Consider the following 22,653-nt stretch of genomic DNA (forward strand, 5'->3'; position numbering starts at 1 on the left):
CTGTTTGTTCTGAGCCCACTAGATGGCAGTATCTTTTAAATATGTTATTTTAGAATGGATTACATGGATTATTTTTAGACTGTAATTAGAAGTAACAAATGATAAATTATTAAACATATATATTATTAAATTATATATTATTTTTGTTTAATATATGTGGAAATAAATCATCTCAGCCTGATGTGTCCATCAATTCTGTGATTAAAAGTTTGAGAATAGCAGAATTAAGACATGTTTTTAATACGGGTTTGGTACAGAGTTATTTATTTTGGTGGCTTAAGGCAGTTTATCGGAGTTTAAGCAGATAAAGAAAATTAAGACAGTAAGTGCAGCTTTCCCCCCCCTCAATTTTGCTGCTCAGTTGCTCCAAAATCAGATTTGTCCTCAGTATATTTACAGATACGGTTGGGCCCAAAAGCATTTGGACGGTAACCGTTTTAGCTGATTTTTGTCTCTGTACACAACCACAATAGAGCTCAAATGAAACAATCAAGATGTGCTCGTAAATGTTTTTGCTTTATTTCAAGGGGTTTAACAAAAACATTATTTAAAATTTAGGAATTACAGCCATTTTCATGCACAGTCCCTACATAATCTGAGTTCACCTGGACAAAGTAAATATAATGATTATTAATACAAATAAACACTTTTACAGCCATTTTTGTTATTTTTAGACAAATCAGGGGATGGACATGAACATTTCCAAGGCTAATGAATATATCTGATTTCAATTCCATCAATCATTAAGAAATACAAACAGTACTTTACTGTATGGTAAATCTGTCTGTAGTAGTTCTCAAAGCAAGAAGGAGATGAGTGTGGGAAGCCACCAAGAAACTCTGAAGAAGTTATAAGCCTTTGTGAATATAGCGAAAATGTGCTGAGTTTGTCTGTTGTAAGTTTTGTCTGTTTTATCACCACTTGTACAACCCCTGGCAAAAATTATGGAATCACTGGCCTCGGAGGATGTTCATTCAGTTGTTTAATTTTGTAGAAAAAAAGCAGATCACAGACATGACACAAAACTAAAGTCATTTCAAATGGCAACTTTCTGTCTTTAAGGAACAGTATAAGAAATCAAGAAAAAAAATTGTGGCAGTCAGTAACGGTTACTTTTTTTTAGACCAAGCAGAGGGAAAAAAGTGTGGACCCACTCAATTCTGAGGAATAAATTATGGAATCACCCTGTAAATTTTCATCCCCAAAACTAACACCTGCATCAAATCAGATCTGCTCATTAGTCGCATCTAAAAGGAGTGATCACACCTTGGAGAGCTGTTGCACCAAGTGGACTGACATGAATCATGGCTCCAACACGAGAGATGTCAATTGAAACAAAGGAGAGGATTATCAACTCTTAAAAGAGGGTAAATCATCACGCAATGTTGCAAAAGGATGTTGGTTGTTCACAGTCAGCTGTGTCTAAAACTCTGGGACCAAATAAAAACAACAGGGGAAGGTTGTTAAAGGCAAACATACTGGTAGACCAAGGAAGACATCAAGCGTCAAGACAGAAAACTTAAAACAATTGTCTCAAAAATCGAAAATGCACAACAAAACAAATGCGGAAAGAATGGGAGGAAACTGGAGTCAACGTCTGTGACCGAACTGTAAGAAACCCGCCTAAAGGGAAATGGGATTTACATACAGAAAAAGCTAAACAAAAGCCATCATTAAACACCCTAAACAGAAAAAAACAAGGTTTACAATGGGCTAAGGAAAAGCAATCGTGGACTGTGGATGACTGGATGAAAGCACATATTCAATGATGACTCTCGAATCTGCAATGGGCAAGGTGATGATGCTGGAACTTTTGTTTGGTGCCGTTCCAATGAGATTTATAAAGATGACTGCCTGAAGAGAACATGTAAATTTCCACAATCATTGATGATATGGGGCTGCATGTCAGGTAAAGGCACTGGGGATGGCTGTCATTACATCATCAATAAATGCACAAGTTTACGTTGATATTTTTGGACACTTTCTTATCCCATCAATTGAAAGGATGTTTGGGGATGATGAAATCATTTTTCAGATGATAATGCATCTTGCCATAGAGCAAAAACTGTGAAAACATTCCTTGCAAAAAGACACATAGGGTCAATGTCATGGCCTGCAAATAGTCCGGATCTTAATCCAATTGAAAATCTTTGGTGGAAGTTGAAGAAAATGGTCCAACAGCAATCAGAGAAAGTTGGAGCCAGATTGATGAAGAGTACTGTTTGTCACTCATTAAGTCCATGCCTCAGAGCAGGGGTAGGCAACCTGTTCCAGAAAGAGCCATGAGGGTGCAGGTTTTCTTTGCAGCCACTGACTCCACCAGGTGATTTTACTGATTAATATCACTTTGAGCAGATGGAATCAGTTATCAGTGAAATCACCTGGTGGAGTCAGTGGCTGCAAAGAAAACCTGCACCCTCATGGCTCTTTCTGGAACGGTTGCCTACCCCTGCCTCAGAGACTGCAAGCTGTTATAAAAGCCAGAGGTGGTGCAACAAAATACTAGTGATGTGTTTGGAGCGTTCTTTTGTTTTTCATGATTCCATAATTTTTTCCTCAGAATTGAGTGATTCCATATTTTTTTTCCCTCTGCTTGGTCTAAAAAGTAACCATTACTGACTGCCACAATCTTTTTTTCTTGATTTCTTATAGTGTTTCTTAAAGCCAGAAAGTTGCCATTTGAAATGACTTTAGTTTTGTCATGTCTGTGATCTGCTTTTTTTTCTACAAAATTAAACAACTGAATGAACATCCTCCGAGGCCGGTGATTCATAATTTTTGCCAGGGGTTGTATATTGTCATGGTAGAGCGGCACAGACAGTTTCTCCCCCCAAAATAAATAAATTAATAAATAAAAAAGTGTTAAATTTCAGTTACAGTTTGCCAGACGGCACAAGGGAGATCAGAACCTTGATTTCATCTGTTTTCTACTATGAAAATCCTTGTTTACTGGCAGTGTAACAGAAAAAAAAGTTGCACTGTTTTTCACAGCCACAGAAGCTGAAACAGCCATGGGTGTTTTGGTGGCTTCAATCATACCTTTAATTCCTTTAATTTAAAGCCGAAACTCAACACTACAAGCACATCTTTTTTTAATCATACCAACTTATTTGTAGTGGTGCACAGAGGCATTACAAAATCACTGTCCAAAATCCAAACACAACACACCAAGAAAGCAAAGATATTAGTTGCAGTTTCATTAAAAAAAAAAAAAAAAGCTCGGAAGCTCCAAGAGGCCATATCACGTATAAAAAAAATAAAACATGTCGCAGCAGTTGGTCAGATCAAAACACCCTCCAGGAGGTAGCCATAGTTTTGTCAGAGTCACTGTATTCCACACAATGTTACAGACAAATATAGGACAAAGTATAAAAAACAATGTAACATCAATGTGTGTGTTTTCAAGGCAGTATAAAAGTCAGACTAAGTAATTGTATAAAAAAAGTTTGTACAGTTGTGGAGTGAGGTGCTACGTACAAGTGAGACAAATGATTAACTTGTGGCACAATGGGAGGGAAACAACGGTTTGTGTTCCAAAACATACCATCTCACCTGTAAAGCGTGATGGTGCCACGTTGTGGTGTGCACAACTGGTTTTATTTATTGACATGCTTTGCAGGAATTCCCAGATTTCTGAATAATGCTATTTTATTTATACCCAACATTGTTACTCTGATGTGGAATATCTGTCTACTAAAGGGCTATATTAAAAAAAAAGCTAAACATGGTTAGCATTAGCATATGTGTTATTAATTAGCAATGACTGATATAACATCCAAGCTAACAGTAGCTGATGGCAACCAGATACGGCAATATGCCAATATAATACAGCAATAATATGGCAATATAAGTATCTGGCAAATGCTTAATGTCATATACAGTGCGCGGGTACAAACACAGGTTCCGTCACCATTGCACTGAAAAAAAGAGAATGTTTGAACCAACTTAAAAAAGTGTTACAATTTGTAAAAAAAACCTGAATTAATTAAGTTGTTTGAACTTAAGTTGAAAGTTAAATCAACTCTAACTTACAAACTTAAGTTCAAACAACTTAATTCATTCAGGTTTTTTTTTACAAATTGTAACACTTTTTATGTTGGTTCAAACATTCTCTTTTTTCAGTGTGGGAAATCTGCAAATCCTCAAAACCTTTCATAACTGGCAGTGGAATAAATTTAGAAAGAAAAAAAAAACAAAAACAGGATTTATTAACTAGTCATATTCAATCAAATGCTTCAAACTGCTGTCATAGTTCAGACAGACAATGACCGAAGTATTGCCAAAGCAACAGCGGAAGTGGAATGTTCTGCAGTATCCAAGCCAAACACCTGATCGGAATCCAACCGAGCAGCATTTTACCCCGAAAACACACAGGAACTGAAGCCTGAGCCGTATCACCAGGAAATAAAGTCAACACTTGGTCAAGCAAATCTTAAAACCTATTTATTTTGTGCAGTTTATAATTAGTTTTATGGTTCTATTTTGATGTCATTAATTGATCTTATGGATGCAACATTTTGTTTTGTTCTTTTTTGATATTTTATTGTGTAGGCCACTTAGGAAGGAGGGCGAAATTTTGGTTTTCTTCTTAAAAGTGCTATATAAATAAATAAATTAAATATTAAAACTTCTATCAGTTTCAGACTTCAGACCATCATCAACTGCAAAGAATTTGAAACCAAGAATTAGTCATGGTAGCTATAAACTGTGTTTGGTTGAACGTAACATGAAGCAATGTATTGTGTTCTGGTAAAAAAAACGGAAACACGTAAAAAAAAGTGCCATAATAATAAGTATTCTTTTTCTTCTTATTTTCCTATTCTTCTTATTATTTCTTGGAGTTTCAGACTTCAGATAATGATCATGTTGTGTGGGCCGCCTGAAGAGGAGGGTACTGCTGGCCCACCACCACTAGAGGGCGCCCTGCCTGGAGTGCGGACTCCAGGCACCGGAGGGCGCTGCCGCCTTACGGGAGCAGCCAGGATGACAGCTGTCATCTATCACTGGAGACAGCTGATCCCAATCACTGAGGAGGTATATCAGCAGGACGGCATCTTCCACCTCATTGCCGAGATATCGCTCTACCAAGGAGTTAACGAACTCAGCCAGCCCTTCATCATTGTGAAAGGAACATATTCGATAAGTATTCTAGTTACTAACAGTGTTGTTTGTCTGATTAGAGGTGGAGGTGGTGGTGTTTCCACCCACGTGTTGTTGGGTGCAGCCGCACACACCGTCTGACTGTGTCTGTTCCTCGCCAGCAGTACCGGATCCGACGAGCGGAGGCAGAGACCACCTGGGAGTTCGGGACTTGGCGGTTCAGTATCCCGGGGGTTCGGTGGCAGAGGAAATCGGGTGGTTCCGGTTCGTCTTGGACAGACGTCTCCTATCGTCGAGCCTGCCCACACGACACCGTTGGAATTTAACTTGAGACCGAAATTGTGATTTGTTGTGTTTGTTGTGCGTGTTCACAACAGTAAAGCCTTGTTATTTGACTTTCTTCATTGTCCGTTCATTTGCGGCCCCTGTTGTGGGTCCGTGTACTGACACTTTCCCAACAGATCAACTGCAAAGAATTTGAAACCAAGAATTAATCACAACAGTTTACTATATTGAGTTATTTTATCCAGTTATTTTTGGTGTGTTTAAAAAAAAGGGAGAACCACATATAAAAAGTGCTATAAGTCTTTCTTTGTTACTAATAATTTCCGTTTAACTGATTATATTACAGCAAGCAATTAAATAACTTTTTAAAATGAATAACCTTTAAAAAAAAAATAAAAAAATGTCTCTGATTATATATATACAAAGACCAAAGCGAAGTATGATTAAAAAACAGATCACCAAAGCTGGACACCTCATCATGTATTATCAGAAAAGATCACTGGTAAGAGTGAAACGTTATATTCTGACACCTACAAATGGATCAGCTTTCACTCAGATGACATCTGTTTGTTGAGGAAATATATGAGAAGAATGTGTGCTTAAAGTAGACTCGTTAAATATTCAGTGATATTTGAACATGAGACACAATAAGATCATGATAGCTACCGTATGAATAATGTGTACAATGTTGTATTTACAGTGTTACAGACAAATGTAGACAAAGTATAAAAGACAATGTAATATCAAATATGTGTGTTAAAAAAAGGCAGTATAAACAGTGTGGAACACCACAGGCACCAGATAAACATGACACACAGACAAAATAAAGCACAACTTCATGAAATAAAAATCTCATGACCCTGTGAGCGTGTTCACTCTTAGCTACAGTTTCATGTAAAAAACACTCAGGAGATGATATTTCACACTTGATTTTGCCACATTCATTCCGACAGGTCCTATTACAATAATGTCATCGGCATATAATCACTTTTTTTCCCCCACCATTGTAGACACTTGTTCAAACCACTGGTCATTGTACACAAACTGGCCTGGCTTAGAGTCCGCCCCCGCTGCGGTCCACTGTCACGGGCCCCCTCTCATCCAGCGTTTCTTCTGCCCTTTGCAGGAGAATGGCGAGGCGACTATCTGACACTTGTCCCTTCTTCACCGCACTCATGAGCTACAGAGGAAAAGGCAGACGACATCATATGCAAAGCAGGAAAAGGTTAACATGTCAGATTAATAAGGATGTGATGACACCAGAGCTGCTCTTCTCAGTTGAAATAATTATCTGTAATGGAGAACCGTGTTACACAATGAGAGGCTTCACATCTGTCCCGTCACCTTCAAATCCTGTGAGATGTGGAATAGTCTTCTTTGGATGTAAAAGATGAAGAAGGCAGAGGTATAACAAAGCTCAGAAACATCTTTCGCAACCACCAATGCTCATATGGTGTGTCGTATGAGCGCCAACACAGGTGCTCACACAAAATCATCCGATCAATCATTTGTCATTCAAAGGGGAAAAAGTAGAAATTAGATTTTTTCCAGGCTGTGAAATCTGAGACATAACTCCTATACTGGCCCCGAGGCCTGTTGATAGCGTGATTATTCGCAGATACCTTAGCATGTCTACGACTTTCGCTGAATAGGACAGCAGTCCTTCATAGGTTCCATCACCAGCCAAGACCGCTACCCATTTACAGCTGGGTGGACTGGGACAATACAGATGTTCTGTCTGGTCCAACGACACAGATAAACAGCCTGAAGCACACGTGGACTCAAACCCCTGGCCTATATATTGGTAGACAGACTTCTCTCACAAAAATTCAACTGCTCTGCTAATTTTTGGTCAAAATGTAATTTACTGATTGTATGGTTTACTGGAAATTAACTCCACAACATCACAATTCAGGACTGTTTGTGTCTTAATTCTGAGGCGCGGCTCCATGCAGAAGTGGGAGTGGGGGTATTCTTCTGCAGTGGTCATGAAATAGACAGGATCTGTGGAACACCCCCCCCCCCCCCAGCCAGCCTCCCTTCCTGGACACCAGCATGGACTCCCAAAATTTCCTGTATACGAGGTCTGTCAATAAAGTATAGGTCCTTTTTATTTTTTTCAAAAACTATATGGATTTCATTCATATGTTTTTACGTCAGACATGCTTGAACCCTCATGCGCATGCGTGAGTTTTTCCACGCCTGTCGGTGACGTCATTCGCCTGTGAGCACTCCTTGTGGGAGGAGTCGTCCAGCCCCTCGTCGGAATTCCTTTGTCTGAGAAGTTGCTGAGAGACTGGCGCTTTGTTTGATCAAACTTTTTTCTAAACCTGTGAGACACATCGAAGTGGACACGGTTCGAAAAAATTAAGCTGGTTTTCGGTGAAAATTTTAACGGCTGATGAGAGATTTTGAGGTGATACTGTCGCTTTAAGGACTCCCACGGAGCGAGACGTCGTGCAGCACTCCCAGGCGCCGTCGTCAGCCTGTTTCAAGCTGAAAACCTCCACATTTCAGGCTCTATTGATCCAGGACGTCGTGAGAGAACAGAGAAGTTTCAGAAGAAGTCGGTTTCAGCATTTTATCCGGATATTCCACTGTTAAAGGAGATTTTTTTAATGAAAGACGTGCGGGCGGATTGCAGCGTCGGCTCGCAGCCGCCGCGATGCTCCGCCACAGGAAAAACACCTCCGTTGGAAGCCTTAAGGACAAGTTGGAACATGTCCAGCTGTTAAACAATTTCTCATATACTCACTCCACTGAAAGCCATCAAAAGCCGCCTGGATTTTACAAATGGTTATCAACACGGAGGTGTTTTTCCTGTGCTGCCGCACCGTGCCGGCTGCGTCCCGACGCACGGACCCGTCCACACGTCTTTCATTAAAAAAATCTCCTTTAACAGTGGAATATCCGGATAAAATGCTGAAACCGACTTCTTCTGAAACTTCTCTGTTCTCTCACGACGTCCTGGATCAATAGAGCCTGAAAGGTGGAGGTTTTCAGCTTGAAACAGGCTCATGATGGCGCCTGGGACCGCTGCGCGACGTCTCGCTCCGTGGGAAGTCCTTAAAGCGACAGTATCACCTCAAAATCTCTCATCAGCCGTTTAAAATTTTCACCGAAAACCAGTTTAAATTTTTCGAACCATGTCCACTTCGATGTGCCTCACAGGTTTAGAAAAAATTTTGATCAAACAAAGTGCCAGTCTCTCAGCAACTTCTCAGACAAAGGAATTCCGACGAGGGGCTGGACGACTCCTCCCACAAGGAGTGCTCACAGGCGAATGACGCACCGACAGGCGTGGAAAAACTCACGCATGCGCACGAGGGTTCAAGCATGTCTGACGTAAAAACATATGAATGAAATCCATATAGTTTTTGAAAAAAATAAAAAGGACCTATACTTTATTGACAGCCCTTGTATTTGTACTGTCAAGTGTGTCAACAGAATGGCCTAAGCAGAGGGTTCCCCCTTTGAGTGGTCTGCTTGAGGTTTCTTCCTCAAATCATCAGAGGGAGTTTTTCCTTATCACTGTTACCTGTGTGCTTGCTCTAGGGGTTGGTATGGTTAGACCTTACATGGGTGAAGTGCCTTGGGGCAGCTTTGTTGTGATTTGGTGCTATATAAATGAAATAAATTAAATTAATTGAGGAAATGCTCAATTTACTATGCAAAGTTAATCTTTAACATGTCCTTCAGTGTTTTTGCTATGTTGCCAGAGGCAGGAGAGTTTTCACTGAACTGTGATGATTAAGTCGTCACTGGTTTGCCATCAGTGCTGCACACTTACACACTGTTTGTTGTAGCCAATCATGACACACCCTGTGCCAAGAACACAAAGACTGACACTGGTATGAAAATAGGTCTAAAATAGTTTTTTCAAACCCATCTTATCACTACCACACACCTTGGCCTTTTATTCTGTTTTTATTTATTCATGCAGTGCATCTCTATTTAGTTCTGTGACAGCATCTGTGATGTTTTTAACTGAATGACAATAAAACAAGTCTAAGTCTGTGTTGTTCACAGAACCAGAAACAGCTTGTTTTGGAAAATTCAGGCACACTAATGAAGTCCAAACAGTCAGCTGTCATCGAACATGCCTGTAAAGGCTCCTTTCTGGATTCCTTGTGAAGTGAGAAAGTAATTTAGCAGCAGAGTGACAGAGTTGTCCTGGAGACATTTCAGTCCTCATTACAGAAGACACTGACAGAGATTCTTCTTTCTAATTAGTAGCTGCATCTGGTCGGATCTGCTGCTCGGGAGTTACGACTTCACACCTTCTGTCTGTGAGCAGGTATCTTCATCAGCTGGACAAAAGGCTTCTTTTCAAACTGCAGTAATATGTGTGCTTCAGTGTGCAGTTAGGTCTTATTTCAAGGCAAGAAGTTAAAAATAATACTGTAAATTATAAAAGGGTAAAAAAATGCATTGGCTTAAAATTGTCAAAGTGGATATTCTTCCGTGAGCGGAAGAGGACTTACTTTGGCTATTTGTCTGGAACATGCTGTGACGGGAGCACAAGAGTGTGATTGGGGGGTGGGGGGTGTCTGGTTAGGGGAAGAGGTAGGGTTATGAATAGCAAAATAAAAAAGACACCACAGCACTAAAATATTAAAAATCCAGTGACCCACTACACTGGGTCACGTGATGACATTATCAAGCGTGACCAATCACAGTGTGTTCTGGAAAAATAGCCAAAGTAAGTCCTCTTCCGGTCATGGAAGAATATCCACTGCCTAAAATTCTATATATATTAGGGGTGTTACAATACATGTATTAGTATTGAACTAGACTCGGCAAAAAATGGTCAAAGCCATCAGGCGCCCAATTTAGAAAAAAGAAAAGAAGAGGAGAACCGAGCAAAGGATAAAGGCATGCAAATGTATTCTCTCTGTATGATTACAGTATCCATGTCATGAATGAAGGGCTAATTGGTGGTGTAACAAATTTGTTAGCCTTCTTGCAGTGATGCCAGTAACGTGTTACTTAGTAACGTTAGTAGTACTTACTTAGTACTTAGTAACACGTTACTCTAATCTACCCACTTTTTTTAATAACGAGTAATCTTACTACGCGTTAATCTTTCCAAATCAGTAATCAGATTAAAGTTACTTCTCCAAGTCACTGTGCGTTACTATTATTTCTGCATTGTGGGTCGATAGCAGCATTAAACTTGGTCCTTGGGCAGGGGGTCGGGGTTCGACTGAACTGCCCACTTTAAGCGAGTTGTGAGCTTTTCATCCGCGGTTTTCTGCAGCAGCTACGACTCGTCCTCACCTCTTAAAGCACGGTGACAACAGCGGTGACAACAGCACACCTGCACTGAGCTTTACAAAGACATTTTTATGCTTTATTTTCTCCTTTATTTAGAATTCTGAGCTGAGCCACTCCGTATCTGCTGCTAAAAACAGCTGATCCTCCGCGACGCGTCAACAACTAACACTATTTTCCACTCAAATGCACCTAAACTCTCTTTCTGAGGAGCGCATGATGTGAAAATGCAATAAAACTTTCTTACCTGTAAATCTGGTCATGTTTTCTGATAAATACATGTTATCCATTCTTTGTGCTCAAACGCCAAAGCAGGGGCAAATCCAGATGGAATGGGGGCATGGGGCAGGGATGTGCCCCCCCCACAACACCCCTAGAATAAAGGTCCAGTTTTGAAGCCTTTTTTACTACAACTACTAATACTACTTAAAATAATAATAATTTCGACAAGTAAAATGTTTAGAGAGAATTTAAATGTTAGAAAAATGTTACAAAGAATTTAATAAACAATGGAGGTTAGAAATTGCAAGTTTTACTGTTACAGTGCTGTCAACAGTTAAATATGAGGTAAAGAAAGAGGTCTTTATTTTACTTTTTATAAAACAAGTATTTATTTTCAATGAAGTCAAGAAAGGGTGACTATAAAGTGAGTTTTGGCAAAATAAGTATCATTGTCATGTTGAGGTGGCAGAGGGTTGTTGTTGGCAGTTGGGGAAAGTAACTAAAAAAGTAACTAGTAATCTAACTTAGTTACTTTTACAATTGAGTTATCAATAAAGCAACTAAGTTACTTTTTCAAGGAGTAATCAGTAATCGGATTACTTTTTCAAAGTAACTGTAGCAACACTGCCTTCTTGCTATGATGCTTGCTAAGTTGGTATGTTTATAATTTGGTCTAAACAACAAACACGAGATCTAATTTCACCATAAAATTGAACTCAAAATGGTCAGAGAAATTGTCAGGTTTTGTGAGGTAAATTGGCTGAAGCCGAGTTACAGGTAAATAAAATAATTCTAATTGCTACAACTCTATTTTATGACAAAGCATAGTTTAACCAGTAAATAACTACAAGTGTGCCAAGCACAGAATTCGAGGCAGTAACCAAGGGGCTAATTGTTCCTCCTTGAAAGACAGATCAATAAAGTGTCTAATGACAGCCATTTAGCATGTAAGGGCATGTTTATTCAAATTTGCAATTCATGGATGTTTTGTATAGGAGTTATATTGTAGCCTGCGATCTTTTGATGTCAATTTCAATTGCAATTTCAGGGACACTTCTAAAATATTAATAATAATAACAATAATAATAATAATAATAATAAAATAATTAAAAATGGCAGTTTGTGCAAAATTTTGTGGGGTTTTTTTTTTTGGGGGGGGGGGGGCGCTTGGAGGGGGTCACGCCCGTGGTGTAATTCAGTGTCAAACTGCCACTGAGTAGATCCAAGTGAAAGAATTTGTGACTTGTTAAGGGATTAGCAACAACCTGTCAGACTGAACAGCAGACAGCGACCACCAAAGCTCCCTGAGGTGAAGTCTCAAGGTGAAGCTTTTTTATTTTCCCATGAGTGTTTCCTCTTGTTTCAACAAGTGAGTGTTTAAGTCAGTTTTGTTGTGTATTTTACACACATAATGTAGCCAGGCAGACCAAAAGAGAGTTACATTAAATGTGGGGTTTTTCTCCCTCCTCCCACTCCAATTAATATTATTATTGTTATTTTTACTTTGCCTACAGTGTACATAACTGGCCATCATATTAATGTACACCATTAGAAGTGATGGGTGATGATATGTGCAGGCAGAGTGTATGTAAATTGTATCTCTATTTATATAAGATGCATCTGACTGTTGCACTGTTTATACAGTCCTGGACTGCAGGTCACGTTTTCTGGTGGTCTAAGAAGCAAGCACTGTCTGGTGATGAACAATATAAATGTCTGTGCCCGGCCACACCCTATTTGTACTCCAACATGCCCACAGGACTAAAAGAGGATGTGGACACATCTTTGATGTAAGAGGCACTTGGTGTATTTTCGTAAAGAAATAAATCAAATTAAGGTGGTTTTTGTGCAAGCAATTATGTAACAATTAACAAATTCTGGCCAAAGAGGCCCTCAGTTAAATATCTGAAGACACCTACAGGTTCGTGCCAGTTTGCACAAAAAGTGCAATTATTCACTTTGAGACTGTCTGTGAATCTGTTCTCAATTATGTCCAATTTAATTACAAGATGTATGAAGAGAATTATTTGTGTCCTTTTTAAACAGGATTATTTGTTTGGTTTTTGTGGAGCCCAATAAATTCCTTTTTTGTATTTGTTACACTTGTACAATCACTGTTTAATGTATACAAAGACTAAAATCATGATTTTTACACAGCATAATTTGACAGTTGCAACTTTATGAGTGCTGCTCAGCTTTCATGGATCCATGTGATCGTTTTTCTGCAGAAGTGTGTGACATACCTGCAGGAATTCATCAATCTCAATCTGTCCGTTCTTGTTGAGGTCGACCTCATTAAGGATTTCGTGAAGCATGTTTTCATCAATGTGGATGTTGATGCTCTGCAGAGATGCAATACAAGAGGAGGGATCAATATTCTCTAATGAAGAGAGGTGTAGAAAGAATGAAAAGAAGACTAAAGACGAAAGACTCACATCCAAAACTTGCTGGACGTCCACAGTGGTGATGAACCCTTTTTTCTCTTTGTCAAACTTGTGGAAGCGTTTCTTGTACCTGACGGGTTGATAAGCAGCATTTTATTTGGTCACTTCCTCAAGCAGTAATGGTCTTTGATATAATGGAAGAAACAGAATACTCTCTAAGAGCCTGCCAGAGAGGCCTGGCAGACACGATTCACCCGAAGCGTTTTCTGTTACAATCTTTGTTTGTCTTTATGTTCTGTGGTAACATCAGAACATACCGTCCAGCCAGAGATGCCTAAAAAAATACACGAGTCATCACTGTTTTGGTTTTGACGCTATTAGAAGACCTGAGTCACAGAATGAAAGGAGTCTCAGTATCTTAATCTGCTGTTCACTGGTATAATAATAAGAAACGGGGGATTCAAGAAGCACAGATAAGAATAATGAAAAACTAACTTCAAAGTCTCCTATGCAAGACATAAGCTGCCAGACAATAAAGATATAGAAAATACCACATTTTAATGCCTGATATTACAACCTGCAGCATCTGCAGATACTGATACCAATCTGATATCCTTTTTCCCATTTTAAAATAACTAATCTGTTGATAAATGTGCTTTCCCAACCTAGCCATTGAACAAAACATCAACTCAAATTGTAGTTGGGATGTGCCAAGTTGATATCTTAGTTTATATTGGACCAATATTGGCCAAAATTACTCGTATGAATACCGAAAATGTCTGTTGAACCTCTGACTCATGTTGTGGTGTATGTATGTTTTCCTTTAAGTGAGTAGAATATTTGTTTCCCAGTTTGAGTTGATATTTTATTAGATATTTTGGTTAGGAAAGCACATCCAGGTAAATGTGTTATTGGATTTGTAACAGTATCTGTAGATACTGAAGGTTCCAGTATCATATCAGACATAAAAGTGGTATCATGCTTGTCCTTAATTGTTCATCCTTAATTGTAAGCCTTAAATGGAATGTTATTAACTGGTTTTATCTGGTTTGTAAACAATAATTTTAACATAAAACTGGACATGTTAAAGTAGACATGTTTTAATCAATTTCTGGATTAAAAAGATGCAGGAAATGTTTTTTGTTGTTGGGATTTGGTCAAAAATGTAAAATTTCACAATGCTGCAAGAAATGATACAGATGCTTCCACTTATAACATCCAACAGTGATAAATGAATGAGCAGCACCTAAATAAATTTCATGATTAAACAATCCAAAATAAAGACACTAGCTGTGGAGATGACACAGGAAGAGTACATATTTACCTGACTATTTCCTGGTAATCCAGATTAATCTCAGACATTTTAGCCAACTGCTCAGAATGAGCTCTGTAGCCCATCTCATAGTACAAAAACTTCCGAGCAGCTTCCAGTTCTGCCTAAATGTCACATCAGCAGAGACAGAAGACGAAAAAGACATCCGTTGACAGTGACACTGGAAATTATAATCAGCTTCTAATATTCATAAATGCAATCATATAACAATAAATGATAAAAACACTTTTGGTACAGATGTTTACAGTCTCACGTGGGCCTTAAAATATAAACAATATTCCTAAGAATAATCTCAGCAGTTACATAAGCCAAGAAAGTCTTTGTCATGCAATCAAACAAGTTATTCCAACATTTTCTTACAGAAAAACAATGTCATAATAAAGAAAGAGAATGATGATGTCAACCCATACCGTCTTCCGCTCCTGACTCCAGTTCAGCTCTTTCCCCATGATCTGGATGATACGCGGGAGGGCTTCGTCCGCCGCCTGCACATTCAGGAAGCCGAGTCGAGTTCGACGAGCGATGATGTCAGTGGCGGTACAAGCATACTCTCTGATTGCATACAATACCTGTGTTTGAGAACGTTCCATCATTTTACTAATAGCAATGGCAACACAGGAATTAAAGAGCTCTTTAGAGGAATCCTCTTTTAGTTTTACAGCCTTGGGAGGATACGTTTTAATTACCAAACAGCCAAAGTAGGGAAATGTGATGCAGTGTTTGGCAAGAATTTAAAATGTGTCCACTGCTTGAGCAAAAACAACATACACATTCAATAAATAAAATAATAATTTGTTTTACGGCTGCCATACACTACCTCGCTCTCGATGTAAGGAAACTCAGACACCAGTCGCTTCCCAACAATTGGCCATCTTTGTCCAGTGACATGGGCCATCTTGGCTACATCAAATGCTTTGCCACCGTACGTCAACGCCAGATGCTGGGCAACCTATGCAGCAAGGGAAAGATACCAAAAGATAAAAGTGACCATTTCAGCCCATATGTTCTTCAGGCAGAACCCCAACAACATGCTGGAGTTTGTGTTTAGACATTTTAGTGAGCTCACATCATAAACCAATCAGGAATGGGACCACCAAAGCTGGTGGTTTCAAAGTAAAATTCAGCCACAATAAAATGGTTCAACTGTGTAGGACATTCAGAAAGTGGTGCGTTAGCATGGTGTGTACAAGAGCAATGCAAAGAGCAAAGGTGCTCCAACTCGCATGTTAAGTTGGTATGTGGATTTATAGTAAAGGTGACAATAAAGTCTGGAAATGATTTCTACAGCAAAAGACTGGTCCTTTAAAGATGGTATGTGGTCTATTTGTACTGCAAAAGCTTGCCAAAAGGAAACTTCCTGTAGGCTCCCCAACACAACACCAAGAAATGGCTTCAATTAGAGGACGCATTCTTTAGTCACTGCCCAGAAGTGAACATAAAGATAGCACCCTTGGTGGCCACACTGGACAAGGAATGACCCCCATTTTCAAAAAGAACCTTTTTATCACCTGCCCAACTCACCACCAAGAAATGGTTTCAATCAGGTGAGGTGTTCTTTAGTTATTGCGTGGAAATGAAAAGCAAGATGGCATCTGTAGAAGCCATATTGGATAATGGATTATAGCCATTTTTGACAAGAAACTTCCTCAAGCCTCTTCCAATACACCACCAAGAAATGGTTTCAATCAGATAAGGTACTCTTTAGTTTTGGTGCAGAAACTAAATGTTTACAGACAGACACCCAAATGGACAGTGTCAGAGCATAATGGCAGAAAACGCAATTGAGCTGGAGCATAAAAATTATAAACATGGACTGTTATATAGCTTATTTAAAATAATCCATCCACAACTTCATTCTGGGAAAATATCTTCAGTTAAGCCTTAAGGTATTGGTGGGATGTATATTATTAGTCATAGTACTGTACTGCACAGTACTGGAAATCATCCAGCACTAGTAGGAGAAAGCAGACAGATAGGTGGAACACTAATATATGGACTGTATTGTGTTTTGATGACTTGTCTTGGAATGCTGGAGCCTCTTTATGGAAACATTTGCTTTTTCACTTTAGCAAAATAAAAAGAGCTTTTAATATCAATTATAGTGACAGCTCATGTTATTCAGAGGACTGATTTGATCCCTTAACAATTAAACAATAAGTCCCAGTTTGTCAAAGAGGTGTCACATGTTTACAGAAAAGGGCTATTTGCTAATCAGACCGTTGGCTTGCAGCTCATGCAAAAGGGCAAACAGTACCCAATATCAACAGTGACCTTTGAGGAAAATTTTCCAGAACACCACAGCTGGTGCAGAACGCTTCTAATGAGGAGTAAGTGTACTGCAGGCCCTCGGAGCAAGAGTCCTTTTTCTTTATGAAACAGTGTTTTATTGAATTTAATGAAAATGCACAGCTAATTACTGGAAAGATGGCATGTAGCTTTGCATGTAAATCAATGCGCCCTTACTTAATGCCACTGAAGAAGTGCACAACACAGAGCGTGTATTAACGTGCATCCAGTGTTTGGTGCAGTGGAAATGTCAGCATTGTTAAAGCACCAGCTTTAATGTCAGCACCGTGTAGCTACTGGCGAGGACACAGACTGTGTGTGGAGGAAATATTTCCACCGAAGGAGTTAATTCTTGATTGGAAAAGACAACAATAAAGCACAAAGCATTTAATATCTATGGTGCAGTGACCAACGAAGGTCTGAATAATTCAAAATTAAGACAACACCGTCATCACCTCTGCAACAGACTCTGCGCTTGCAAATGTTTCTTCAACTTGCAAGCTGTTTTTAAATGCAGAGAACACAAAACAATATAACCTACAGCACAGGCATCAATTTAGTTTAATAACATGTCTGCAGGAAACTTACACAAAACACAGAAAAATGCAAACACCCTGCAAATAGCCAGAACAGACCATATCATATTTTCCAGGCTGTAAGCCACATTGTTTTTCTTTTTCCTTGTTTAACTGGTCATGTGACTTATATTTCAAAGCGATTCATGTGTAAAAAAAATGTTGCATTATCATTTATAGCCACAAGATGGCAATGTCCACATGTAAGACAAGTTGCTCCTGTATACTGACCTGAAAGAGGTACAAAAAGAGGACTATAACTGATGGATCATTCACAGCACTTTATTTAAAACTGCAGCCATGCTGGCATTTTGGTCATAAAATGTAGGAGTAGTTTCAACATGATTTCAGTTTACACATCATGAGGATCAGCCCACAAAAGTGAAATATTCTTTGGAGTATTCCACAGTCTAAAACAAATGATCATCTTAAAAAAAGGCACTTTATTGTAAGTTTATTTATTTATTGTATTGATAATTTTATTATTTTATTTCTGATGCACTGTAATGATTTTAAAAAAATCCATATAGGAGATAAGTTTGAAGTTCGGCACAGCTGCAATTACCAATTATTTTCATTGCTGATTAAGATTCATTAATTAATTTATTTTCTGCCACTTATCTGAATACAGGTCAAGGTGGCAGTACACCAAGCAGCTCATCCCATACTTCCCGATCCTCTGCCAAGTTCTCTAATTCTTCCTGTGTGATCTTCTCGATACAAAGTGATTGATAAGCCTGTTACTTATTTCCTCAATTAATCGATTAGTTGTTTGGTTCATAAAATGGTGAATAATATTGATCAGTATTTCCCAAAGCCAAAACTTGTGTCCTTAAATGTCTTGTTTTGTCCACAACCCAAAGATATTCAGTTTACTGGCAAAGAGAAACCAGAAAATATTTACATTTAAGAAGATGAAAATTTTGACATTAAAAATAAAGTCAAAATGATTAATAGATTATCAATGTAGTTGGAGATTAATTTAGCGATTAATTGGTGCAGCTCTAGTCTGAAGTTTGAATCATTCACAAGGGTAAAACGCTGTTATTGTTAGTGCTGACATTTCGCTCAGCTCTTTCCACTGCAAAAAACATTAAAAACATCTGAATAGCAAGCCAATACCCTTGAACAAAAATAGAGACCAGAGGTGATATTTTCAGTAGTATTTATTGTGTGCAAATGTACGTTGTTACCTCATTCTCCAGGCCGTAGTCCTGCACCAGTCGGATGTGGAGGGTTGGGGTCCAGCCTTTAGCCCCCTCCAGCATCAGACCCACAGTCTTACACGGACTGGCTGTCAGTTTGTGGGCTTTGATGGCTGCGTCCAGAGTCTCTTCAGCCATGGACCTGTAAGTAGTCCACTTCCCACCTGGTAATGCACAGCATGTGACAGATTAATAGACATTAGTAATAACAGATGACTCCTCAGATGTTCACTGGCAGAAACACAAACACACCGGCGATGGTGACCAGTCCGCTGTCACTGATGCTGACAATGTGATTCCTACAGATGGACTGAGTGTCTTTGGAGTTGGGGTCTATTACCAGGGGGCGGATGCCACTCCACGCTGCCAACACGTCTCCCCGGCGCACTGCAGACACAAAGCAGAAAAACATTTCATTTGTAGATTAACTAAAACACAACAAAAACTTGACATACCTGGTCATATAGTGCTGGAATGAGTTCTGTAAACCTCTTAACAAAACAAATTGTAAAATATATTCATATATGTAACACTGAACAAAACCAAGGTTTTCAACCCTCACAGCTCCACACCCATGAATTATTATTAACCTTTATGTAACCAGAAAAAAACCCATTGAGATCAAAACCACTTTTGCAAGGGTGACCTGGCTAAGAAGGGCAGCAGCACACGTTGTAATAAACAAATTAACAACATCAAGATAACATTAAAACAGATCAAATAGAAGCAATTGATGCCAATTAATGAGCAATTGAGCAAGAGATGAGCAATGAATGCTCATCAAAATGTACTAGATTTTTTACCTTCTACATCAGAGCTGAGGTAGTTGCGGACCTCCCTCAGGATGAAGTTGATGTCCTCCTCGCCTGGGATAGGATGGGCAGTCACACTGGTGGGCGTGTCAGTCGTCCCAGCGATGGTCATCTTTTCCCACGGCAAGAAGAAGATGACCCGCCCATCGCTAGTGGCTGGATCCAGCAGACCCATGTTGTCAGGACTTTAGAACACAGATATCAAGAAGAGGAATTCATTATTAACACGTAGCGGCATCTTGGTGAAAAGTTTGAACCTGGCTTGGAAGATGAAGACGTTTGGAGTGTAGACACCAATGCATTTGTGATTAAAAAAAAAAATACAGTGGTTAAGAACCTTGGTGATGGTGTCTGCAGTAATGACTGGCCATCCATTTTTATCCTTTAATGACAAGTAACAAGTTGACTGACAGTAAGACTGCTCAAACAGTTATAAGCCTTTAAAAAATGAATACCTTAAAGTAGTAATTGCTGTATGAGGAAGAGACTAAACCTGAGTGAAATGCATTTTTAACAGCTGGCAAAGGGAAGCATTATTGTAAACCCTGCTCTAGTTTTTGTTTTTTCACTGTTCACAGCACAATTCTATGAACTTTAAACTTAGTGAAAACATTGATAGTTTGGTGATGCTATGGTCCTGTGGTTGAGATCTGATGCATCAGGTTGGTAGCGGTATTTATTTTTTTAATAACCACACTACATCTTAATTTTCCACAATAAATTATGGGGTCCATCAAGGTTTGGTTCTAGGTCCTCTGTTATTCTCTAGATAGCACATATTGGTCAGACAATATGTAGTCATGGGACTGACTTTCACTCTAAAGTTAATGACCGGTAGATGTACATACCTGTTTATGTAGTTTGTGGTTTAGAAGTGCAATATAATTAAATAAACAAAAAATAACAACAACAGTAATAATAATCATTACTATTGCTGTTGTTACTACAAGTGCTGCTCTAGTTTAACATTTGTTATTAATTACATTTCTAAAAGACCATATGCAGTATTAAAACTGAATGCTATATAAAGTGATGCATAGTGAGTCACCTTAAAACTGTTTCTTTCTCAAGCTTGTGGTTGACATTTCAAATTCAACTAATATGAATTTCACTAAAATCTATTCACCTGTTTCCAAGTAATCCTGCAAACAAACAAAATGAGGTAATAACCTCTTTGGAGGTTGAAAATGAAGGGATGAAAATAAGTCAGGGTACAGACGAAGCAATAGGAGAGGAAGGGCAGCGGCGAAAATACACGTAAATGGAAAAATAGATATGGGGAGAACAAGGAGGGGGGCAAATAGAAGCAGGAGGAAGATGGGAGAAATGACGGAAAAAATTAGGTGCTTGGCATTTCTGGTTCTGTTCAAAGGGCTTACAAGCCCTCGGGTTTCACTCAATAAGCTCCGGTGAACTTTAAAACTTCAACTTCAACAAAACCACTCAATTGCTTTGCCGTATCTTAACCAGAGAGTGTTGTCTCGTTCAGGTAATGATAGGTCAAATAAGAGTTTAGCCAACTGACAATTTACACATATATGAGTGGAAAAAAAGAAGTAAAACTTGATGACTTTAATCATCTCAAATCCAAATTTCAGTTCACCTGTAGTAACCAGGGATGACAATGTGAATACCAGCGCTGGGCTGACAGATGTCACTGATTTTCTGATTGTCCATCTTCCTCAGGGAGTCTGTGAATGGTCCGGTAGCGTTGATCACACACTTGGCTCTTATGTCAAACTCCTGTCCTATGAGGATGAAATATTCACAAATTACATTACGAGGTTTTACAAAGAGGAGAACTCCACTGTTTCTTACCATGTGTGAGTGAAGCAGTGAACACAGTACTGCTTTCACTGGCATGTGTGTGTCTGTGGACAAGCTAAGTCCACAGCTGGATGAATTTCCTTCAAATCTGGTGGGAATATTATTTGGATAGATATCTAGAGGTGATTCCATTTTGGACTAATTTGGTCAAAGGTCAAGGAAAACATGGTCCAAAAACACTTAAAAAAAAGTCTCAACAATCAAAAACCCAAGATAGATGATCTACAGCATACATTTAGATTTTGGAGTATAGTTTGGTCAGAAGTCAAAGAAAACATTTTCCAAAAAACATACTTTTTTGTACAACTCAATAACCAAGAAACCTCAATGGACTATTAAATGTTGGAGTAGTTTGAGCAAGATCAAAACTCAAGGAAAACATGGTCCTAAATAAACTTTTCTGTATATCTCAATAACCAAGAAGCCTCGATGGATGATCTAAAGCATAACCGATCAGCAAAATGGGGAGGGGAGGTGATAGTCTAGTGCTTAAAGCATTGGGCTCGAGACCAGAGGATCCTCGGTTCAAATCCCAGCCTGACCGAAAAAATCACTAAGGTCCTTAATTCCCTAGTTGCTCCCGGTGTGTAGTGGGCACCTTGCATGGCAGCAGCCTTGCATCGGGGTGAATGTGAGGCATTGATGTGTAAAGCGCTTTGAGCATCTGATGCAGATGAAAAAGCGCTATATAAATGCAGTCCATTTACCATTTGTTTTATTTACCAAAATATTTGCGATTGGTATGGATGACTACAAAATGAACTCAGAAGTCATATGATGAAGTCATACATATACTCAACAAAAATATAAGCGCAACACTTTTGGTTTTGCTCCCATTTTGTATGAGATGATCTCAAAGATCTCAAACTTTTTCCACATACACAATATCACCATTTCCCTCAAATATTGTTCACAAACCAGTCTAAATCTGTGATAGTGAGCACTTCTCCTTTGCTGAGATAATCCATCCCACCTCACAGGTGTGCCATATCAAGATGCTGATTAGACACCATGATTAGTGCACAGGTGTGCCTTAGACTGCCCACAATAAAAGGCCACTCTGAAAGGTGCAGTTTTATCACACAGCACAATGCCTCAGATGTTGCAAGATTTGAGGGAGCGTGCAATTGGCATGCTGACAGCAGGAATGTCAACCAGAGCTGTTGCTCGTGTATTGAATGTTCATTTCTCTGCCATAAGCTGTCTCCAAAGGCGTTTCAGAGAATTTGGCAGTACATCCAACCAGCCTCACAACCGCAGACCACGTGTAACCACACCAGCCCAGGACCTCCACATCCAGCATGTTCACCTCCAAGATCGTCTGAGACCAGCCACTCGGACAGCTGCTGA

At 39.1% G+C, this 22,653-nt stretch overlaps 1 protein-coding gene across 1 annotated transcript in view; it reads right to left on the reverse strand.

The window, feature by feature from the left end:
* Window positions 1–6,412: 6,412 nt before the first annotated feature.
* Window positions 6,413–22,653, reverse strand: part of gpd2 (glycerol-3-phosphate dehydrogenase 2 (mitochondrial)) — a 48,612-nt gene continuing 32,371 nt past the window's right edge. Inside the window, exons 9-18 of the mRNA XM_034178049.1 lie at window positions 21,080–21,224; window positions 19,468–19,661; window positions 18,917–19,051; window positions 18,653–18,828; window positions 15,416–15,547; window positions 15,009–15,167; window positions 14,590–14,702; window positions 13,317–13,395; window positions 13,125–13,223; window positions 6,413–6,565 (exon numbers count right to left, since the gene is read on the reverse strand). Coding sequence (XP_034033940.1) covers window positions 6,440–6,565; window positions 13,125–13,223; window positions 13,317–13,395; window positions 14,590–14,702; window positions 15,009–15,167; window positions 15,416–15,547; window positions 18,653–18,828; window positions 18,917–19,051; window positions 19,468–19,661; window positions 21,080–21,224 — 1,358 coding nt within the window. The 3' untranslated portion in view covers window positions 6,413–6,439. The remainder of the gene's footprint in view (window positions 6,566–13,124; window positions 13,224–13,316; window positions 13,396–14,589; window positions 14,703–15,008; window positions 15,168–15,415; window positions 15,548–18,652; window positions 18,829–18,916; window positions 19,052–19,467; window positions 19,662–21,079; window positions 21,225–22,653) is intronic.

The sequence above is a fragment of the Thalassophryne amazonica genome, chromosome 1, assembly GCF_902500255.1.
Source record: "Thalassophryne amazonica chromosome 1, fThaAma1.1, whole genome shotgun sequence".
Taxonomy (NCBI): Eukaryota; Metazoa; Chordata; class Actinopteri; order Batrachoidiformes; family Batrachoididae; genus Thalassophryne; species Thalassophryne amazonica.